Source organism: Oncorhynchus keta, chromosome 1, assembly GCF_023373465.1.
Source record: "Oncorhynchus keta strain PuntledgeMale-10-30-2019 chromosome 1, Oket_V2, whole genome shotgun sequence".
Taxonomy (NCBI): Eukaryota; Metazoa; Chordata; class Actinopteri; order Salmoniformes; family Salmonidae; genus Oncorhynchus; species Oncorhynchus keta.
The window spans coordinates 12,525,305-12,541,974 of NC_068421.1; the positions used below are offsets into that span (position 1 = coordinate 12,525,305).

General features: G+C 47.0%; 1 protein-coding gene across 5 annotated transcripts in view; it reads left to right on the forward strand.

The window, feature by feature from the left end:
- Positions 1-16,250, forward strand: part of LOC118394486 (cytoplasmic dynein 2 heavy chain 1) — a 399,197-nt gene extending 382,947 nt beyond the window's left edge. For all 5 annotated transcript variants that reach the window (XM_052504034.1, XM_052503998.1, XM_052503950.1 and 2 more), the window contains 5 exons: positions 6,309-6,398; positions 9,378-9,487; positions 9,769-9,850; positions 12,243-12,359; positions 15,804-16,250. In XM_052504034.1, the coding sequence (XP_052359994.1) occupies positions 6,309-6,398; positions 9,378-9,487; positions 9,769-9,850; positions 12,243-12,359; positions 15,804-15,962 (558 nt within the window). In that variant the 3' untranslated portion in view covers positions 15,963-16,250. The remainder of the gene's footprint in view (positions 1-6,308; positions 6,399-9,377; positions 9,488-9,768; positions 9,851-12,242; positions 12,360-15,803) is intronic.
- The last annotated feature ends 420 nt before the right edge of the window (positions 16,251-16,670 follow it).

Here is a 16,670-nt window from a genome sequence, read left to right on the forward strand (position 1 = left end):
GTAAGGTCTACTACACCTGTTGTATTCAGCATTTCACTGTAAGGTCTACTACACCTGTTGTATTCAACATTTCACTGTAAGGTCTACTACACCTGTTGTATTCAACATTTCACTGTAAGGTCTACTACACCTGTTGTATTCAACATTTCACTGTAAGGTCTACTACACCTGTTGTATTCAGCATTTCACTGTAAGGTCTACTACACCTGTTGTATTCAGCATTTCACTGTAAGGTCTACTACACCTGTTGTATTCAGCATTTCACTGTAAGGTCTACTACACCTGTTCTATTCAGCATTTCACTGTACACCTGTTGTATTCAGCATTTCACTGTAAGGTCTACTACACCTGTTGTATTCAGCATTTCACTGTAAGGTCTACTACACCTGTTGTATTCAACATTTCACTGTAAGGTCTACTACACCTGTTGTATTCAGCATTTCACTGTACACCTGTTGTATTCAGCATTTCACTGTAAGGTCTACTACACCTGTTGTATTCAGCATTTCACTGTAAGGTCTACTACACCTGTTGTATTCAGCATTTCACTGTAAGGTCTACTACACCTGTTGTATTCAGCATTTCACTGTAAGGTCTACTACACCTGTTGTATTCAGCATTTCACTGTAAGGTCTACTACACCTGTTGTATTCAACATTTCACTGTAAGGTCTACTACACCTGTTGTATTCAACATTTCACTGTAAGGTCTACTACACCTGTTGTATTCAACATTTCACTGTAAGGTCTACTACACCTGTTCTATTCAGCATTTCACTGTACACCTGTTGTATTCAGCATTTCACTGTAAGGTCTACTACACCTGTTCTATTCAGCATTTCACTGTAAGGTCTACTACACCTGTTGTATTCAACATTTCACTGTAAGGTCTACTACACCTGTTGTATTCAGCATTTCACTGTAAGGTCTACTACACCTGTTGTATTCAGCATTTCACTGTAAGGTCTACTACACCTGTTGTATTCAACATTTCACTGTAAGGTCTACTACACCTGTTGTATTCAACATTTCACTGTAAGGTCTACTACACCTGTTCTATTCAGCATTTCACTGTACACCTGTTGTATTCAGCATTTCACTGTAAGGTCTACTACACCTGTTGTATTCAGCATTTCACTGTAAGGTCTACTACACCTGTTGTATTCAGCATTTCACTGTACGGTCTACTACACCTGTTGTATTCAGCATTTCACTGTAAGGTCTACTACACCTGTTGTATTCAGCATTTCACTGTAAGGTCTACTACACCTGTTGTATTCAGCATTTCACTGTAAGGTCTACTACACCTGTTGTATTCAGCATTTCACTGTACGGTCTACTACACCTGTTGTATTCAACATTTCACTGTAAGGTCTACTACACCTGTTGTATTCAGCATTTCACTGTAAGGTCTACTACACCTGTTGTATTCAGCATTTCACTGTAAGGTCTACTACACCTGTTGTATTCAGCATTTCACTGTAAGGTCTACTACACCTGTTGTATTCAGCATTACACTGTAAGGTCTACTACACCTGTTGTATTCAGCATTTCACTGTAAGGTCTACTACACCTGTTGTATTCAGCATTTCACTCTAAGGTCTACTACACCTGTTGTATATGGCGCATGTGCCAAATAAAATTTGATTTGATTTGAATACCCCATAATGACCAAGCAAAAACAGGTCTTTAGAAATATTTGCAAATGTTTAAAAAAATTAAAAAATAAAATAGAAACTGAAATAGCTCATTTATAAAAGCTTTGTTGAAGCACCTTTGGCAGCGATTACAGCCTTGACTCTTTGGTATAACGCTACAAGCTTGGCACACCTGTATTTGGGGAGTTTCTCCCATTGTTCTCTGCAGATCCTCTCCAAGCTCTGTCAGGTTGGATGGGGAGCGTCGCTGCTCAGCTATTTTAAGGCTCCAGAGATGTTCGATCGGGGTCAAGTCCGGGGTCTGGCTGGTCACTCAAGGACATTCAGAGTCCCAAATCCACTCCTGCGTTGTCTTGGCTGTGTGCTTAGGGTCGTTGTCCTTTTGGAAGGTGAACCTTCACCCCAGTTTGAGGTCCTGAGCGCTCTGGAGCAGGTTTTCATCAAGGATCTCTCTGTACTTTGCTCTGTTCATCTTTCCCATGATCCTGATTAGTCTCCCAGTCCCTGCCGCTGAATAAACATCCCCGCAGCATGATGCTGCCACCTCCATGCTTCCCTGTAGGGATGATGCCAGTTTTCCTCCAGACGTGAAGCTTGGCATTCAGGCCAAAGAGTTCAATCTTGGTTTCATCAGACTAGAGAATCTTGCTTGTTATGGTCTGAGAGTCCTTTAGGTGCCTTTTGGCAAACTCCAAGCGGGCTGTCATGTGTCTTTTACTGAGGAGTGGCTTCTATTTGGCCACTCTACCATAAAGGCCTTGATTGTTGGAGTGCTGCCAAGATGGTTGTCCTTCTGGAAGGTTCTCCCATCTCCACAGAGGGACTCTGGAGCTCTGTCAGAGTGACCATCAGGTTTTTGGCCACCTCCCTGTCCAAGGCCCTTCTCCCCAGATTGCTCAGTTTGGTTGGGCTTCAAGCTCTGTGAAGAGTCGACACAATCCTGTCTTGGAGCTCTACGGACAACTCTTTCGACCTCATGGCTTGGTTTTTGCTCTGACATTCACTGTCAACTGTAGGACCTTATATAGACAGGTTTTTCCTTTTCCAAATCATGTCCAATCAAATGAATTTACCACAAGTGGCCTCCAATCAAGTTGTAGAAACATCTCAAGGATGATCAATGGAAACAGGATGCACCTGAGCTCAGTTTAGAGTGTCATAGAAAAGGGGCTCTGTACATTTGTAATAAGTTATTTATTTTATTTCTAAAAACCATTTTTTTCTTTGTCATTATGGGATATTGTGTGTAGATTGATGAGGGAAAAAATATTTGATCAATTTTGGAATAAGGCTGTAATGAAAAAAAATGTGGAAAAATTTAAGGGGTCTGAATACTTTCCGAATGCACTGTATATGTATGTGCATATTATGGGTGAGTGAGCAGATAATGGAGTGTGTGTGTGTGAGTGAGTGAGTGTTGGAGTGACTGTGTGTGTGAGTGAGTGAGTGAGTGTTGGAGTGACTGTGTGTGTGTGTGTGTGTGTGTGTGTGTGTGTGTGTGTGTGTGTGTGCGTGTGCGTGAGTGTTGGAGTGAGTGTGTGTGTGTGAAATAAACCTTAAATGAAGATACAAGGTTATATCTCAGATAGTCTGTGTAGCTATTTATCAGGGCCAGAAGCTGTTCAACAGTCCACATCGCCCTCTGTAAGCGCCATGTGATCGAGGGTGGTGCTGTTGCCATACCAGACAGTGATGCAGCCCGTCAAGATGCTCTCAACCTCCTGAGGGGGAAGAGGCGCTGTTGGACCTTCTTCACATTTGTGCGCATGTGTTTGGACCATTTTAAGCCTTTAGTGATTTGGACACCGAGGAACTTGAAGGCTGGGAAAAGGAGAGAGTAAAGGAGTGAGAGGCAGATATGGAGGTAGGAAGAGAGAGGTAGATACGTCCGTTTACCACCTCTCCCTCTCCATCCCATAATCCTGTGTGGAGCTGCCTTAAATGATCTTATCTCTCTCTGTCTCTCCCTATGTCTCTCTCTGTCTCTCCCTATCTCTCTCTGTCTCTGTCTCTCCCTATCTCTGTCTCTCCCTATCTCTCTCTGTCTCTGTCTCTCCCTATCTCTGTCTCTCCCTATCTCTGTCTCTCCCTATCTCTCCCTATCTCTGTCTCTCCCTATCTCTCTCCCTCCCTATCTCTCTCTCCCCATCTCTTGCTCTCTCTCTCTCTCTCCCTATCTCTCTCTCTCTCCTCATCTCTCACTCTCTCTCTCTCTCTCTCTCTCCCCATCTCGCTGTAGCTCCTTCACTCTGCACTGCAGCTGCCTAGAATTTACATAGGTGTGTGTCTGTCTTTGTATAGGCTAGGTTATAGTATGTATGAGATGTGTGTTCTACCTATCTGCCTCAAATATTTTATAGTGTGGTCCTTACCAAGGCCAGCTCAGCTCACAGTAAGGTTGAGCTGGGCTAGGCTGGGTTAAGTTGAGCTAGGCTGGGCTGGGTTAGGTTGAGCTGGACTAGGCTGGGCTGGGTTAGGTTGAGCTAGGCTGGGCTGGGTTAGGTTGAGCTAGGCTGGGCTGAGCTAGGCAGAGCTGGGTTAGGTTGAGCTGAACTGGGCTGAGCTGGGCTGGGCTGAGCTGAACAAGGCTGAGCTGGGTAGAGGAGAGCAGAGACTGACAGGCAGCCGTTTAGCTCATGCTAATGACTCTAAGCCTGAGAAACGTGTGTGTGTGTGTGTGTGTGTGTGTGTGTGTGTGTGTGTGTGTGTGTGTGTGTGTGTGTGTGTGTGTGTGTGTGTGTGTGTGTGTGTGTGTGTGTGTGTGTGTGTGTGTGTGTGTGTGTGTGTGTGTGTGTGTGTGTGTGTGTGTGTGTGTGTGTGTGTGTGTGTGTGTGTGCGTGCGTGCGCGCGCGTATGTAGTCTCTAGGGGACACAGCTTTGATCTCTTCCTAATAGCATATGGAATAAGACCTGCTACTCCTAACCTGCTCTGGGAGTTAAAGCTCTGGAAAGTGAGCCTTTCATTTGAGAACAGACACACACACACTAAAAGCAGCAGCATAGGAACAAATGTATTCTGTTCTCTTCTATCAGTCCACTGTTAATATGAATCCTGTTCTCTCTCTTCTCTGTCAGTCCACTGTTAATATGAATCCTGTTTTCTCTCTCTCTCTCTCCTCTGTAAGTCCACTGTTAATATGAATCCTGTTTTCTCTCTCTCTCCTCTATCAGTCCACTGTTAATATGAATCCTGTTCTCTCTCTCTCTCTCCTCTATCAGTCCACTGTTAATATGAATCCTGTTCTCTCTCTCTCTCCTCTGTCAGTCCACTGTTAATATGAATCCTGTTTTCTCTCTCTCTCTCCTCTGTCAGTCCACTGTTAATATGAATCCTGTTCTCTCTCTCTCTCTTCTCTGTCAGTCCACTGTTAATATGAATCATTTTCTCTCTCTCTCTCTCCTCTGTCAGTCCACTGTTAATATGAATCCTGTTTTCTCTCTCTCTCTCTCTCTGTCAGTCCACTGTTAATATGAATCCTGTTCTCTCTCTCTCTTCTATCAGTCCACTGTTAATATGAATCCTGTTTTCTCTCTCTCTCTCTCTCCTCTGTCAGTCCACTGTTAATATGAATCCTGTTTTCTCTCTCTCTCTCTCCTCTGTCAGTCCACTGTTAATATGAATCCTGTTTTCTCTCTCTCTCTCTCCTCTGTCAGTCCACTGTTAATATGAATCCTGTTTTCTCTCTCTGTCTCTCCTCTGTCAGTCCACTGTTAATATGAATCCTGTTTTTTCTCTCTCTCTCTCTCTTCTCTGTCAGTCCACTGTTAATATGAATCCTGTTCTCTCTCTCTCTCTCTCCTCTGTCAGTCCACTGTTAATATGAATCCTGTTCTCTCTCTCCTCTGTCAGTCCACTGTTAATATGAATCCTGTTCTCTCTCTCCTCTGTCAGTCCACTGTTAATATGTCCACTGTTAATATGAATCCTGTTTTCTCTCTCTCTCTCTCCTCTATCAGTCCACTGTTAATATGAATCCTGTTCTCTCTCTCCTCTATCAGTCCACTGTTAATATGAATCCTGTTTTCTCTCTCCTCTGTCAGTCCACTGTTAATATGAATCCTGTTCTCTCTCTCTCTCCTCTGTCAGTCCACTGTTAATATGAATCCTGTTCTCTCTCTCTCTCTCTTCTCTGTCAGTCCACTGTTAATATGAATCCTGTTCTCTCTCTCCTCTATCAGTCCACTGTTAATATGAATCCTGTTCTCTCTCTCCTCTGTCAGTCCACTGTTAATATGAATCCTGTTCTCTCTCTCCTCTGTCAGTCCACTGTTAATATGAATCCTGTTCTCTCTCTCCTCTATCAGTCCACTGTTAATATGAATCCTGTTTTCTCTCTCCTCTGTCAGTCCACTGTTAATATGAATCCTGTTCTCTCTCTCTCTGTTCTCTGTCAGTCCACTGTTAATATGAATCCTGTTCTCTCTCTCTCTCTCTTCTCTGTCAGTCCACTGTTAATATGAATCCTGTTCTCTCTCTCCTCTATCAGTCCACTGTTAATATGAATCCTCTTTTCTCTCTCTCTCTCTCCTCTGTCAGTCCACTGTTAATATGAATCCTGTTCTCTCTCTCTCTCTCTCTCTCTCTCTCTGTCTTCTCTGTCAGTCCACTGTTAATATGAATCTGATTGTCTCTGTCTGTCTGTCTCTGCAGTGTCCGTTGAGCTGGCAGAATAAGTGGGAGGGTCCAGAGGAACCCATGCAGTACCTGAGGGCTGTGGTGGCACGGGCTCTTGCTATACAGGTACACACAGACACACACACAGCTGTTTGTGAAATGTGCTAACGTGAGGGATGACCAAACATGCAGAGAGGAGGAAACATATGAATAGACTTTTCCCTCCTTATCTGTTTAATTACTGCCGTGTGTGTGTGTGTGTGTGTGTGTGTGTGTGTGTGTGTGTGTGTGTGTGTGTGTGTGTGTGTGTGTGTGTGTGTGTGTGTGTGTGTGTGTGTGTGTGTGTGTGTTTGTGTGTGTGTCTGAGCGTGTGTGTGTGTGTGTGTGTGTGTGTCTGAGCGTGTGTCTGAGCATGTGTGTGTGTCTGAGCGTGTGTCTGAGCGTGTGTCTGTGTCTGAGCGTGTGTCTGTGTCTGAGCGTGTGTGTGTCTGAGCGTGTGTGTGTCTGAGCGTGTGTCTGAGCGTGTGTGTGTGTCTGAGCGTGTGTCTGAGCGTGTGTGTGTGTCTGAGCGTGTGTCTGAGCGTGTGTGTGTGTCTGAGCGTGTGTGTGTGTGTCTGAGCGTGTGTGTGTGTGTGTCTGAGCGTGTGTCTGTGCGTGTCTGTGTGTCTGAGCGTGTGTCTGAGCGTGTGTGTGTGTGTCTGAGCGTGTGTGTGTGTCTGAGCGTGTGTCTGAGCGTGTGTCTGTGTCGTGTGTCTGTGTGTGTGTGTGTGTGTGTGTCTGAGTGTGTGTGTGTGTCTGAGCGTGTGTGTGTGTGTGTCTGAGTGTGTGTGTGTGTGTGTGTGTGTGTGTGTGTGTGTGTGTGTCTGAGCGTGTGTCTGTGTGTGTGTCTGAGTGTGTGTGTGTCTGAGTGTGTGTGTGTCTGAGTGTGTGTGTGTCTGAGTGTGTGTGTCTGAGCATATGGAGGTAGGCGGACAGTGAGTCCGAAGAGAGGGAGGAGTGGAACGGCATCCTCCGGTAGTGCCAGAACGCTTTTCTGCCAAACACACTTCCAAGTGTGTGTGTGTGTGTGTGTGTCAGTCCGGTGTGCACCTGCGTCCATGCGTGGTGTGTCAAACAGGCCCAGCCTGTCATCTCATACCCTTAGTAAGGTGTCCATCCATTAACTAGCTCTCCTTTCCTCCACAAGCAGCTGATATCACCAGGGAAGATGAATTAGAGGAATTACAGGGATAACAGGACAGGCATGGAGAGAGACAAACTGACCTTGACACACACACACACACAGAGTCACACAGAATACTAACCACCACACAACACTAAGTCTGCATTATTCATGGCTTGGGACAATCTCACAGTGTGTGTGTGTTATTCTTGTGTTTGTGTGTGTGTTTGTGTAACTGGGGCATTTGTCTTCAGTGACAGCTTGCCCACATCTATTTGTCAGCCAATTGAGATAGACAATGAGCTTAAAAAGAATCAATTTATTATAGAGATTAAATCAGATCGTAGCTCATTCTGTTTGTAGTCTGTCAGCATGTTTTTCAACTGACCTCAAATTCAGTTTTTTTTTTTGTTGTTTATGAGGAAGCTGCTTTCCTGCCTCAAGTTGGTTAAGGTGAACAAAATAGAATCATAGCATTTTCATCTACTGTTAATCTTCTCCCTGGTGTTCTGCCATATAAACAGGACGATGCCATGTATTCATGTCTGGTCTGCAGACGACTACTTCAGTGTAGATGTGCTCTTGGTGACTGTGTGCCTGTTTAACCACACACACACACACACACACACACACACACACACACACACACACACACACACACTCACACTCACTCACTCACTCACTCACTCACTCACACACTCACACCACTCACTCACTCACTCACTCACTCACTCACTCACCACCACTCACCACCACACACACTCACCTCACTCACTCACACACACACTCACCACTCACTCACCACTCACCACCACCACCACCGGGGTCACTCACTCACTCACCATCACTCACTGACACACCATCACACACACTCACTCACCTCACTCACTCACTCACTCACTCACACACTCACTCACTCACTCACTCACACTCACTCCAGCAGCACTCACCACACACACTCACTCCTCTGGCTCTGTTTGGACAGACTTGTCTCTATAACACAAACTGTCATACCCACACACACACATTCACCCACACACACATTCACACATTTTTATTTATTTATCTGTTATTTTACCAGGTAAGTTGACTGAGAACACGTTCTCATTTACAGCAACGACCTGGGGAATAGTTACAGGAGAGAGGAGCGCGATGAATGAGCCAATTGTAAACTGGGGATTATTAGGTGACCGTGATGGTTTGAGGGCCAGATTGGGAATTTAGCCAGGACACCGGGGTTAACACCCCTACTCTTACGATAAGTGCCATGTGAACTTTAATGACCTCAGAGAGTCAGGACACCCATTTAACGTCCCATACAAAAGACGGCACCCTACACAGGGCACTGTCCTGGGGCAGTGTCCACAGGGCAGTGTCCTACACCCAATCACTGCCCTGGGGCATTGGGATATTTTTTTAGACCAGAGGAAAGGGGGCCTCCTACTGGCCCTCCAACACCACTTCCAGCAGCATCTGGTCTCCCATCCAGGGACTGACCAGGACCAACCCTGCTTAGCTTCAGAAGCAAGCCAGCAGTGGTATGCAGGGTGGTATGCTGCTGGCGAACATACATGCACACACACACACACACACAAACATGCACACACACACACATACATGCACACACTCGCATACACACACACACACACACACACACACACACACACACACACACACACACACACACCACACACACACACACATACATACATACATACATACATACATACATACATACATACATACATACATACATACATACATACATACATACATGCACACAAACACATACATAAACACACACACACACACACACACACACACACACATACACACATACATACATACATACATACATACATACATACATACATACATACATACATAAACACACGCACACACACACACCCACAGAGACTCATGTTGTATTTCTGTGTGTGTAGAGTTGGGTGGAGCGTGCTGAAAGACAGGTTCTACTGTCTGATGCTGTTGATCTGTCTGAACTCTTCCACCCTGATACCTTCCTCAACGCCCTGCGACAGGAGACTGCCAGGTAACACCCCACAGTGTGTGTGTGTCAGTCTCTTCCTGTGAATATGATGTGTGTGTGAATATGACGTGTGTGTGTCAGTCTGTTTCCGTGTGTGTGTGTGTGTGTGTGTGTGTGTGTGTGTGTGTGTGTGTGTGTGTGTGTGTGTGTGTGTGTGTGTGTGTGTGTGTGTGTGTGTGTGTGTGTGTGTTGCAGTCTCTTCCTGTGAATGTGTGTGTGTGTGTCAGTCTGTTTCTGTGAATATGACTTGTGTGTGTGTATTAATACCTAGTTCATTTTGTCAGGTCTATGGGCTGTTCCATGGACAGTCTGAAGTTTGTGTCATCATGGAAGAGTCCCATAACAGAGGCTCAACTCCAAGTCAAGGTACAATACAACAACCCAATGATGCTGCAAACACTCAGGGAATAGAGAAAGACAGAAACATGGATAGAGGGTTGGAGAATGGGAGGGTTGGAGAATGGGAGGGTTGGAGAATGGGAGGGTTGGAGAATGGGAGGGTTGGAGAATGGGAGGGTTGGAGAATGGGAGGGTTGGAGAATGGGAGGGTTGGAGAATGGGAGGGTTGGAGAATGGGAGGGTTGGAGACTGGGAGGGTTGGAGACTGGGAGGGAAGGAGACTGGGAGGGAAGGAGAATGGGAGGGAAGGAGACTGGGAGGGAGGGAGACTGGGGGAGGGAGACTGGGAGGGAGGGAGACTGGGAGGGAAGGAGAATGGGAGGGAGGGAGGGGAGGGAGGGAGGGAGACGGGGAGGGAGGGAGACGGGGGGGAGGGAGGGGAGGGGAGGGAGGGGGAGGGAGGGAGGGAGATGGGGAGGGAAGGGAGATGGGGAGGGAGGGAGACTGGGAGGGAAGGAAGGGAGGGAGACGGGGAGGGAGGGAGGGAGACGGAGAGGGAAGGGAGACTGGGAGGGAGACGGGGAGGGAAGGGAGGGAGACGGGGAGTGAAGGGAGGGAGACAGGGAGGGAGACGGGGAGGGAGGGAGGGAGATGTGGAGGGAAGGGAGGGAGGGAGACAGGGTGGGAAGGAGACAGGGAGGGAAGGAGACAGGGAGGGAGATGGGGAGGGAGGGAGACGGGGAGGGAGGGAGGGAGACGGGGTGGGAAGGTGACAGGGAGACGGGGGCAGAGAGTGCTACAGCTGCAGGGAGGAGACGGGAAACTCCATTCAGACATCTCAGCTGAGAAAAATATTATTCACGGGGTAAGGGAGGGAGACGGGGAGGGAGGGAGGGAGACGGGGAGGGAGACGGGGAGGGAAGGGAAGGGAGACGGGGAGGGAAGGGAAGGGAGACGGGGAGGGAAGGGAGGGAGACGGGGAGGGATGGGGAGGGAGGGAGGGAGACTGGGAGGGAGGGAGATGGGGAGGGAGGGAGGGAGACGGGGAGGGAGGGAGGGAGACGGGGAGGGAGATGGGGAGGGAGGGAGGGAGACGGGAAGGGAGACAGGGAGGGAGGGAGACGGGGAGGGAGGGAGGGAGACAGGGAGGGAGAGTCGGGGAGGGAGGGAGGGAGACGGGGAAGGGAGGGAGACGGGAAGGGAGGGAGACGGGGAGGGAGACGGGGAGGGAGGGAGGGAGACGGGGCGGGGAGGGAGGGAGATGGGGAGGGAGGGAGGGAGACGGGGGGAGACGGGGAGGAGGGAGACGGGGAGGGAGGGAGGGAGATGGGGAGGGAGGGAGACGGGGGAGGGAAGGGAGATGGGGAGGGAGGGAGACTGGGAGGGAAGGAAGGGAGGGAGGGAGGGAGACGGAGAGGGAAGGGAGACGGGAGGGAGACGGGGAGGGAAGGGAGACGGGGAGGGAAGGGAGGGAGACGGGGAGTGAAGGGAGGGAGACGGGGAGGGAGGGAGGGAGACGGGGAGGGAGGGAGGGAGACAGGGTGGGAAGGTGACAGGGAGACGGGGGCAGAGAGTGCTACAGCTGCAGGGAGGAGACGGGAAACTCCATTCAGACATCTCAGCTGAGAAAAAAGATTATTCATCTTTCACAATGATCTCACACACACACACACATAACAGTGATTTATGAGATGTGTTTTGCTGACCTGACGCCAGGTGCCCCCCCTCTGCTAGTCACACACACAGACACACACACAGACACACACACACACAGACACACACACACACAGACACACAGACACACACACACACAGACACACACACACGCCTGTGTAAGTCCTGAGTCACTAATATGACATCATCATTACTTACACAGGAGAGAGGGCCTTCCTTCTTCCTCCATCCATTACATGGTTTGTTCTATCCCTCATCTCCCTTTCATGCTCTATGTCACTTAAATGGTTGTGTTTAGAGTTAACTGTGATTCGCAGCTCAGCTTCTAATGATGTACTTCTTTCTGTCTCCCCATCTCTCTCTCCATCTCTCTTTTTCTCCTCTCTCACCCCCTCCTCTCCCCATCTCTTTCTCTCTCTTTTTCTCCTCTCTCACCCCCTCCTCTCCCCATCTCTTTCTCTCTCTTTTTCTCCTCTCTCACCCCCTCCTCTCCCCATCTCTCTCTCTCTCTTTTTCTCCTCTCTCACCCCCTCCTCTCCCCATCTGTCTCTCTCTCTTTTTCTCCTCTCTCACCCCCTCCTCTCCCCATCTCTTTCTCTCTCTTTTTCTCCTCTCTCTCACCCCCTCCTCTCCCCATCTCTTTCTCTCTTTTTCTCTCCTCTCTCACCCCCTCCTCTCCCCATCTTTCTCTCTTTTTCTCTCCTCTCTCACCCCCTCCTCTCCCCATCTCTCTGTATGTCTGTAGGTGGGTGGTCTGCAGTTGGAGGGCTGTAGTTTTGATGGGGCTCGTCTGTCTGAGAACCGACATGACTCCCCCAGTGTGTCAGCTGTACCTGCCTGCTACATGGCCTGGATAGCACAGGTACAAACTCACACACACACACACACACACTCACTCACTCACTCACTCACTCACTCACTCACTCACTCACTCACTCACTCACTCACTCACTCACTCACTGACTCACCACTCACTCACTCACCACTCACTCACTCACTCACCACCACTCACTGCTCACACTCACTCACTCACTCACCACTCACTCACCACCACTCACACTCACTCACTCACTCACTCACTCACTCACTCACTCACTCACTCACTCACTCACTCACTCACTCACTCACTCACACACACACACACACGGACACGAATCATTGAAGCGCTCTCTGTTCTTTCTCTGGTCAGGGTCAGAGTTCAGCTCTGTGATTAGCTGTTGTCATGGCAACATAGTTCTTATTGTTCACATCTCCTCTGATTTACACTGAACACAGCATGCAGCAATTTCAACGATTTTACTGAGTTACAGTTCATATAAGGAAATCAGTCAATTGAAATAAATGTATTAGGCCCTAATATATGGATTTCACATGACTGGGAATACAGATGTGCTTCTGTTGGTCACAGATAACTTACAATAAAAGTAGGGCGTGAATCAGAAACCCAGTCAGTATCTGGTGTGACCACCATTTACCTCATACAGCGCGACACATTTCCTTCACATGGAGTTGATCAGGCTGTTGATTGGGGCCTGTGGAATGTTGTCCCACTCCTCTTCAATGGCTGTGTGTTGGTGTATATTGGTGGGAACTGGAACACACTCTCGTACATGTAGATCCAGAGCATCCCAAACATGCTCAGTGGGTGACGTGTCTGGTGAGTATGCAGCCCACGGTTGAACTGGGGCATTTTCAGTGTCCAGGAATTAAGTACAGATCCTTGTGACATGGGGCCGTGCATTATCATGCTGAGACATGAGGTGATGGCGGTGGATGAATGGCACGACAATGCGACTCAGGATCTCGTCACGGTATCCCTGTGCATTAAAATTGGCATCAATAGAGAAGAGCACACTTCTTCAACGTGCCAGTGGCCATCAAAGTGACCATTTGCCCATTGATGCAGTCAGGTCATGACCCTGGTGACGACAATGGGAACGCAGATGAGCTTCCCTTAGACGGTTTCTGACAGTTAATGATTCTTTGGTTGTACAAACCCACAGTTTCATCAGCTGGTCTTAGACGTACTGTCAAATTCTCTAAAACAACATTGGAGGTGGCTTATGGTAGAGAAATGACCATTCAATTCTCTGGCAACAGCTCTGGTGGACATTTCTGCAGTCAGCATGCCAATTGCACGCTCCCTCAATACTTAGACATCTGTGGCATTGTGTTGTGTGACAAAATTGCACATTTTACATTGGCCTTTTATTGTCCCCAGCACAAGGTACAGCTCTGTAATGATCATTCTGTTTAATCAGTTTCTTGATATGCCACACCTGTCAGGTGGATTGTCTTGGCGAAGGAGAAATGCGCAATAACAAGGATGTAACCAAATTTGTGGTCAGCATTTGAGAGAAATAAGCTTTTTGTACTTAATGGAACATTTCTGGGATCTTTTATTTCAGCTCATAAAACAATGAGACCAACACTTTACACGTTGCGTTTTATATTTTCGTTCAGGGTTGTTTATTTCCCTAAAGGTCTTACTGTGTGAGAGAAGGAACAATATATTTTCTCCTTTGAACAGGACTGCCATCTTTCTTCCCTCCCTCCTGGCCTCTCCCTCAGTTGTCTGAGGAAAGCTGCTCAGACAGGAAAGGTGATGCCTGGTATCTGACCAGTCACTTTATTAACCAGACACTACTTGATATACAGCATAATCCCCTCCCTCTCCTCCCTCTGTTGCTCCTGTATCATGTCTAATGGCTGTAACGCCAGGCTAATGTGGATTCAACCCTGCTACAGTAGTTATCTCAGGGATCTGAGGCCCGTCTGACCGGCTTCATACTGCTTTTACCGAGGCCTCGCCCAGCCTTTACCTCAACTGGGGATGTTAACCGTTAGTCGGTTAGCCTCCGGAAATACATTTGACCATTCATGTTTATCAGTCTCTAGGTTAATATGTATCATTTTGTGGGATTCATTTGGTGTCAGGGTTGAACAAATCTAGTCAGTCAATAAAACAGGGACAGTGTCTTGGTCGACCGGAATGATTATTTTGGCGAAAATAGTCACGTACAGTGAGTTTCTAGAGTTAGAAAGTAGATTACGTATGTCAACTAATGGCTCGCTGTCTCTAGTACAATGAGCTGCAAGCCAGAGGAGAGACTCGTTGCTAGGCAACTCACAGACACTGGCTACAGGGCGCAGTGGGAGAGCGGAACAGCGTGAAGCAGCTAACAACAGCTAAGCTAACAACCCAACAACAAAAAAGTTTACCAGTATTTCTCTCCTGTACTACTCGTTTTCTATATCAACTTTATTTTGTTGTCCAGAAGCCAAATGCCCCAATTCTAGTCATATGAACAACCCATTTTAGTTGTTGCATATTTACATATTCCCTCTCTTCTCTCTGTCACATGAAACGCATCAGGTGGTTTATTTTACAACAGAGTTTTCCAGCAAATTGCATTTCGGTAAATGTTTGAAATGGATCTATTCAGTTCTGTGCTTCATTGCAGTAGTTTCATGGTCATTGCGAGGACAGGCTCGCTATTGTCACGTGTTCTTCATTTTCTTTTGGGAACCTCATTTTACTCTTTGGAACAGAATGTACAGGTTGTTAACTGGTTAATGGGGGTTTGTTAGTCAGCAACAGAATGTACAGGTTGTTAACTGGTTAATGGGGGTTTGTTAGTCAGCAACAGAATGTACAGGTTGTTAACTGGTTAATGGGGGTTTGTTAGTCAGCAACAGAATGTACAGGTTGTTAACTGGTTAATGGGGGTTTGTTAGTCAGCAACAGAATGTACAGGTTGTTAACTGGTTAATGGGGGTTTGTTAGTCAGCAACAGAATGTACAGGTTGTTAACTGGTTAATGGGGGTTAGTTAGTCAGCAACAGAATGTACAGGTTGTTAACTGGTTAATGGGGGTTTGTTAGTCAGCAACAGAATGTACAGGTTGTTAACTGGTTAATGGGGGTTTGTTAGTCAGCAACAGAATGTACAGGTTGTTAACTGGTTAATGGGGGTTTGTTAGTCAGCAACAGAATGTACAGAAATTTGCATCCTTAAACTACACACACACACACACACACACACACACACACACACACACACACACACACACACACACACACACACACACACACACACACACACACACACACACACACACACACACACACACACCAACGGACCTGTGTGTTGTGTATATATTTATTTGCTAGATATTATAACTGCACTGTTGGAACTAGAAACACAAGCATTTCACTGCACCTGCGAAAACATCTGCAAATCTGTGTACGCGACCCATAAACTTTGATTTGATGTTAATCTAACATTGTGTGTGTTACATTGCAGTGTTCCAGTGGCAGCTACGGTCCTGAGGAGGTCATCTCTCTGCCTGTGTACACCAGCTCAGAGCGGGTCAGCGTGGTGACTCACGTCACGCTGCCTTGTGGAGGAAACCCTGACCAGTGGATTCAGAATGGAGCGGCCCTCTTCCTCAAACAGCAGTGAGACAGCCGGGCCAGGGAGCTAGAAGAGGGAGCTGGGGTAGGGGTTGGACTGAAGGAGCACAGAGGGTACACATGTTTCTCAGGAAGGTTATCGGGCTTCACTACAGGTGTTTGTTGTTGGTTTTTAAGTGACGATAGTCTGCAATGAAATGTGTAATGGCACATGATGGTTCTTGACTATGTTGATGTCACGTTGCATTTTGAATGTTGATGTTTTAATGTTTACTCTTTAGTATCATCGTAGTATGTTTGAATGTATTATTGTGATAATAAAGCTTTATTTACTCTAGATATCTGGTTTCTTTCCATAATGAGTGTTTGTGTGTGTTGTAAAGACAGGCCCTGGATCAGGAGGTATCTGTCCCTGGGTCTGACCTATTGATACTATACACACACTTCAACTCTGAGCCATGACACACACACACAGACATCAGACTGACCTGGCCAGTATACTATTCTAGTGGTATTTATCAGTGTGATTGGAGGGTCAGTTTTAGTTAAACCCCAGTGTGATTGGAGGGTCAGTTTTAGTTAAACCCCAGTGTGATTGGAGGGTCAGTTTTAGTTAAACCCCAGTGTGATTGGAGGGTCAGTTTTAGTTAAACCCCAGTGTGATTGGAGGGTCAGTTTTAGTTAAAACCCCAGTGTGATTGGAGGTTCAGTTTTAGTTAAAACCCCAGTTTGATTGGAGGGTCAGTTTTAGTTAAAC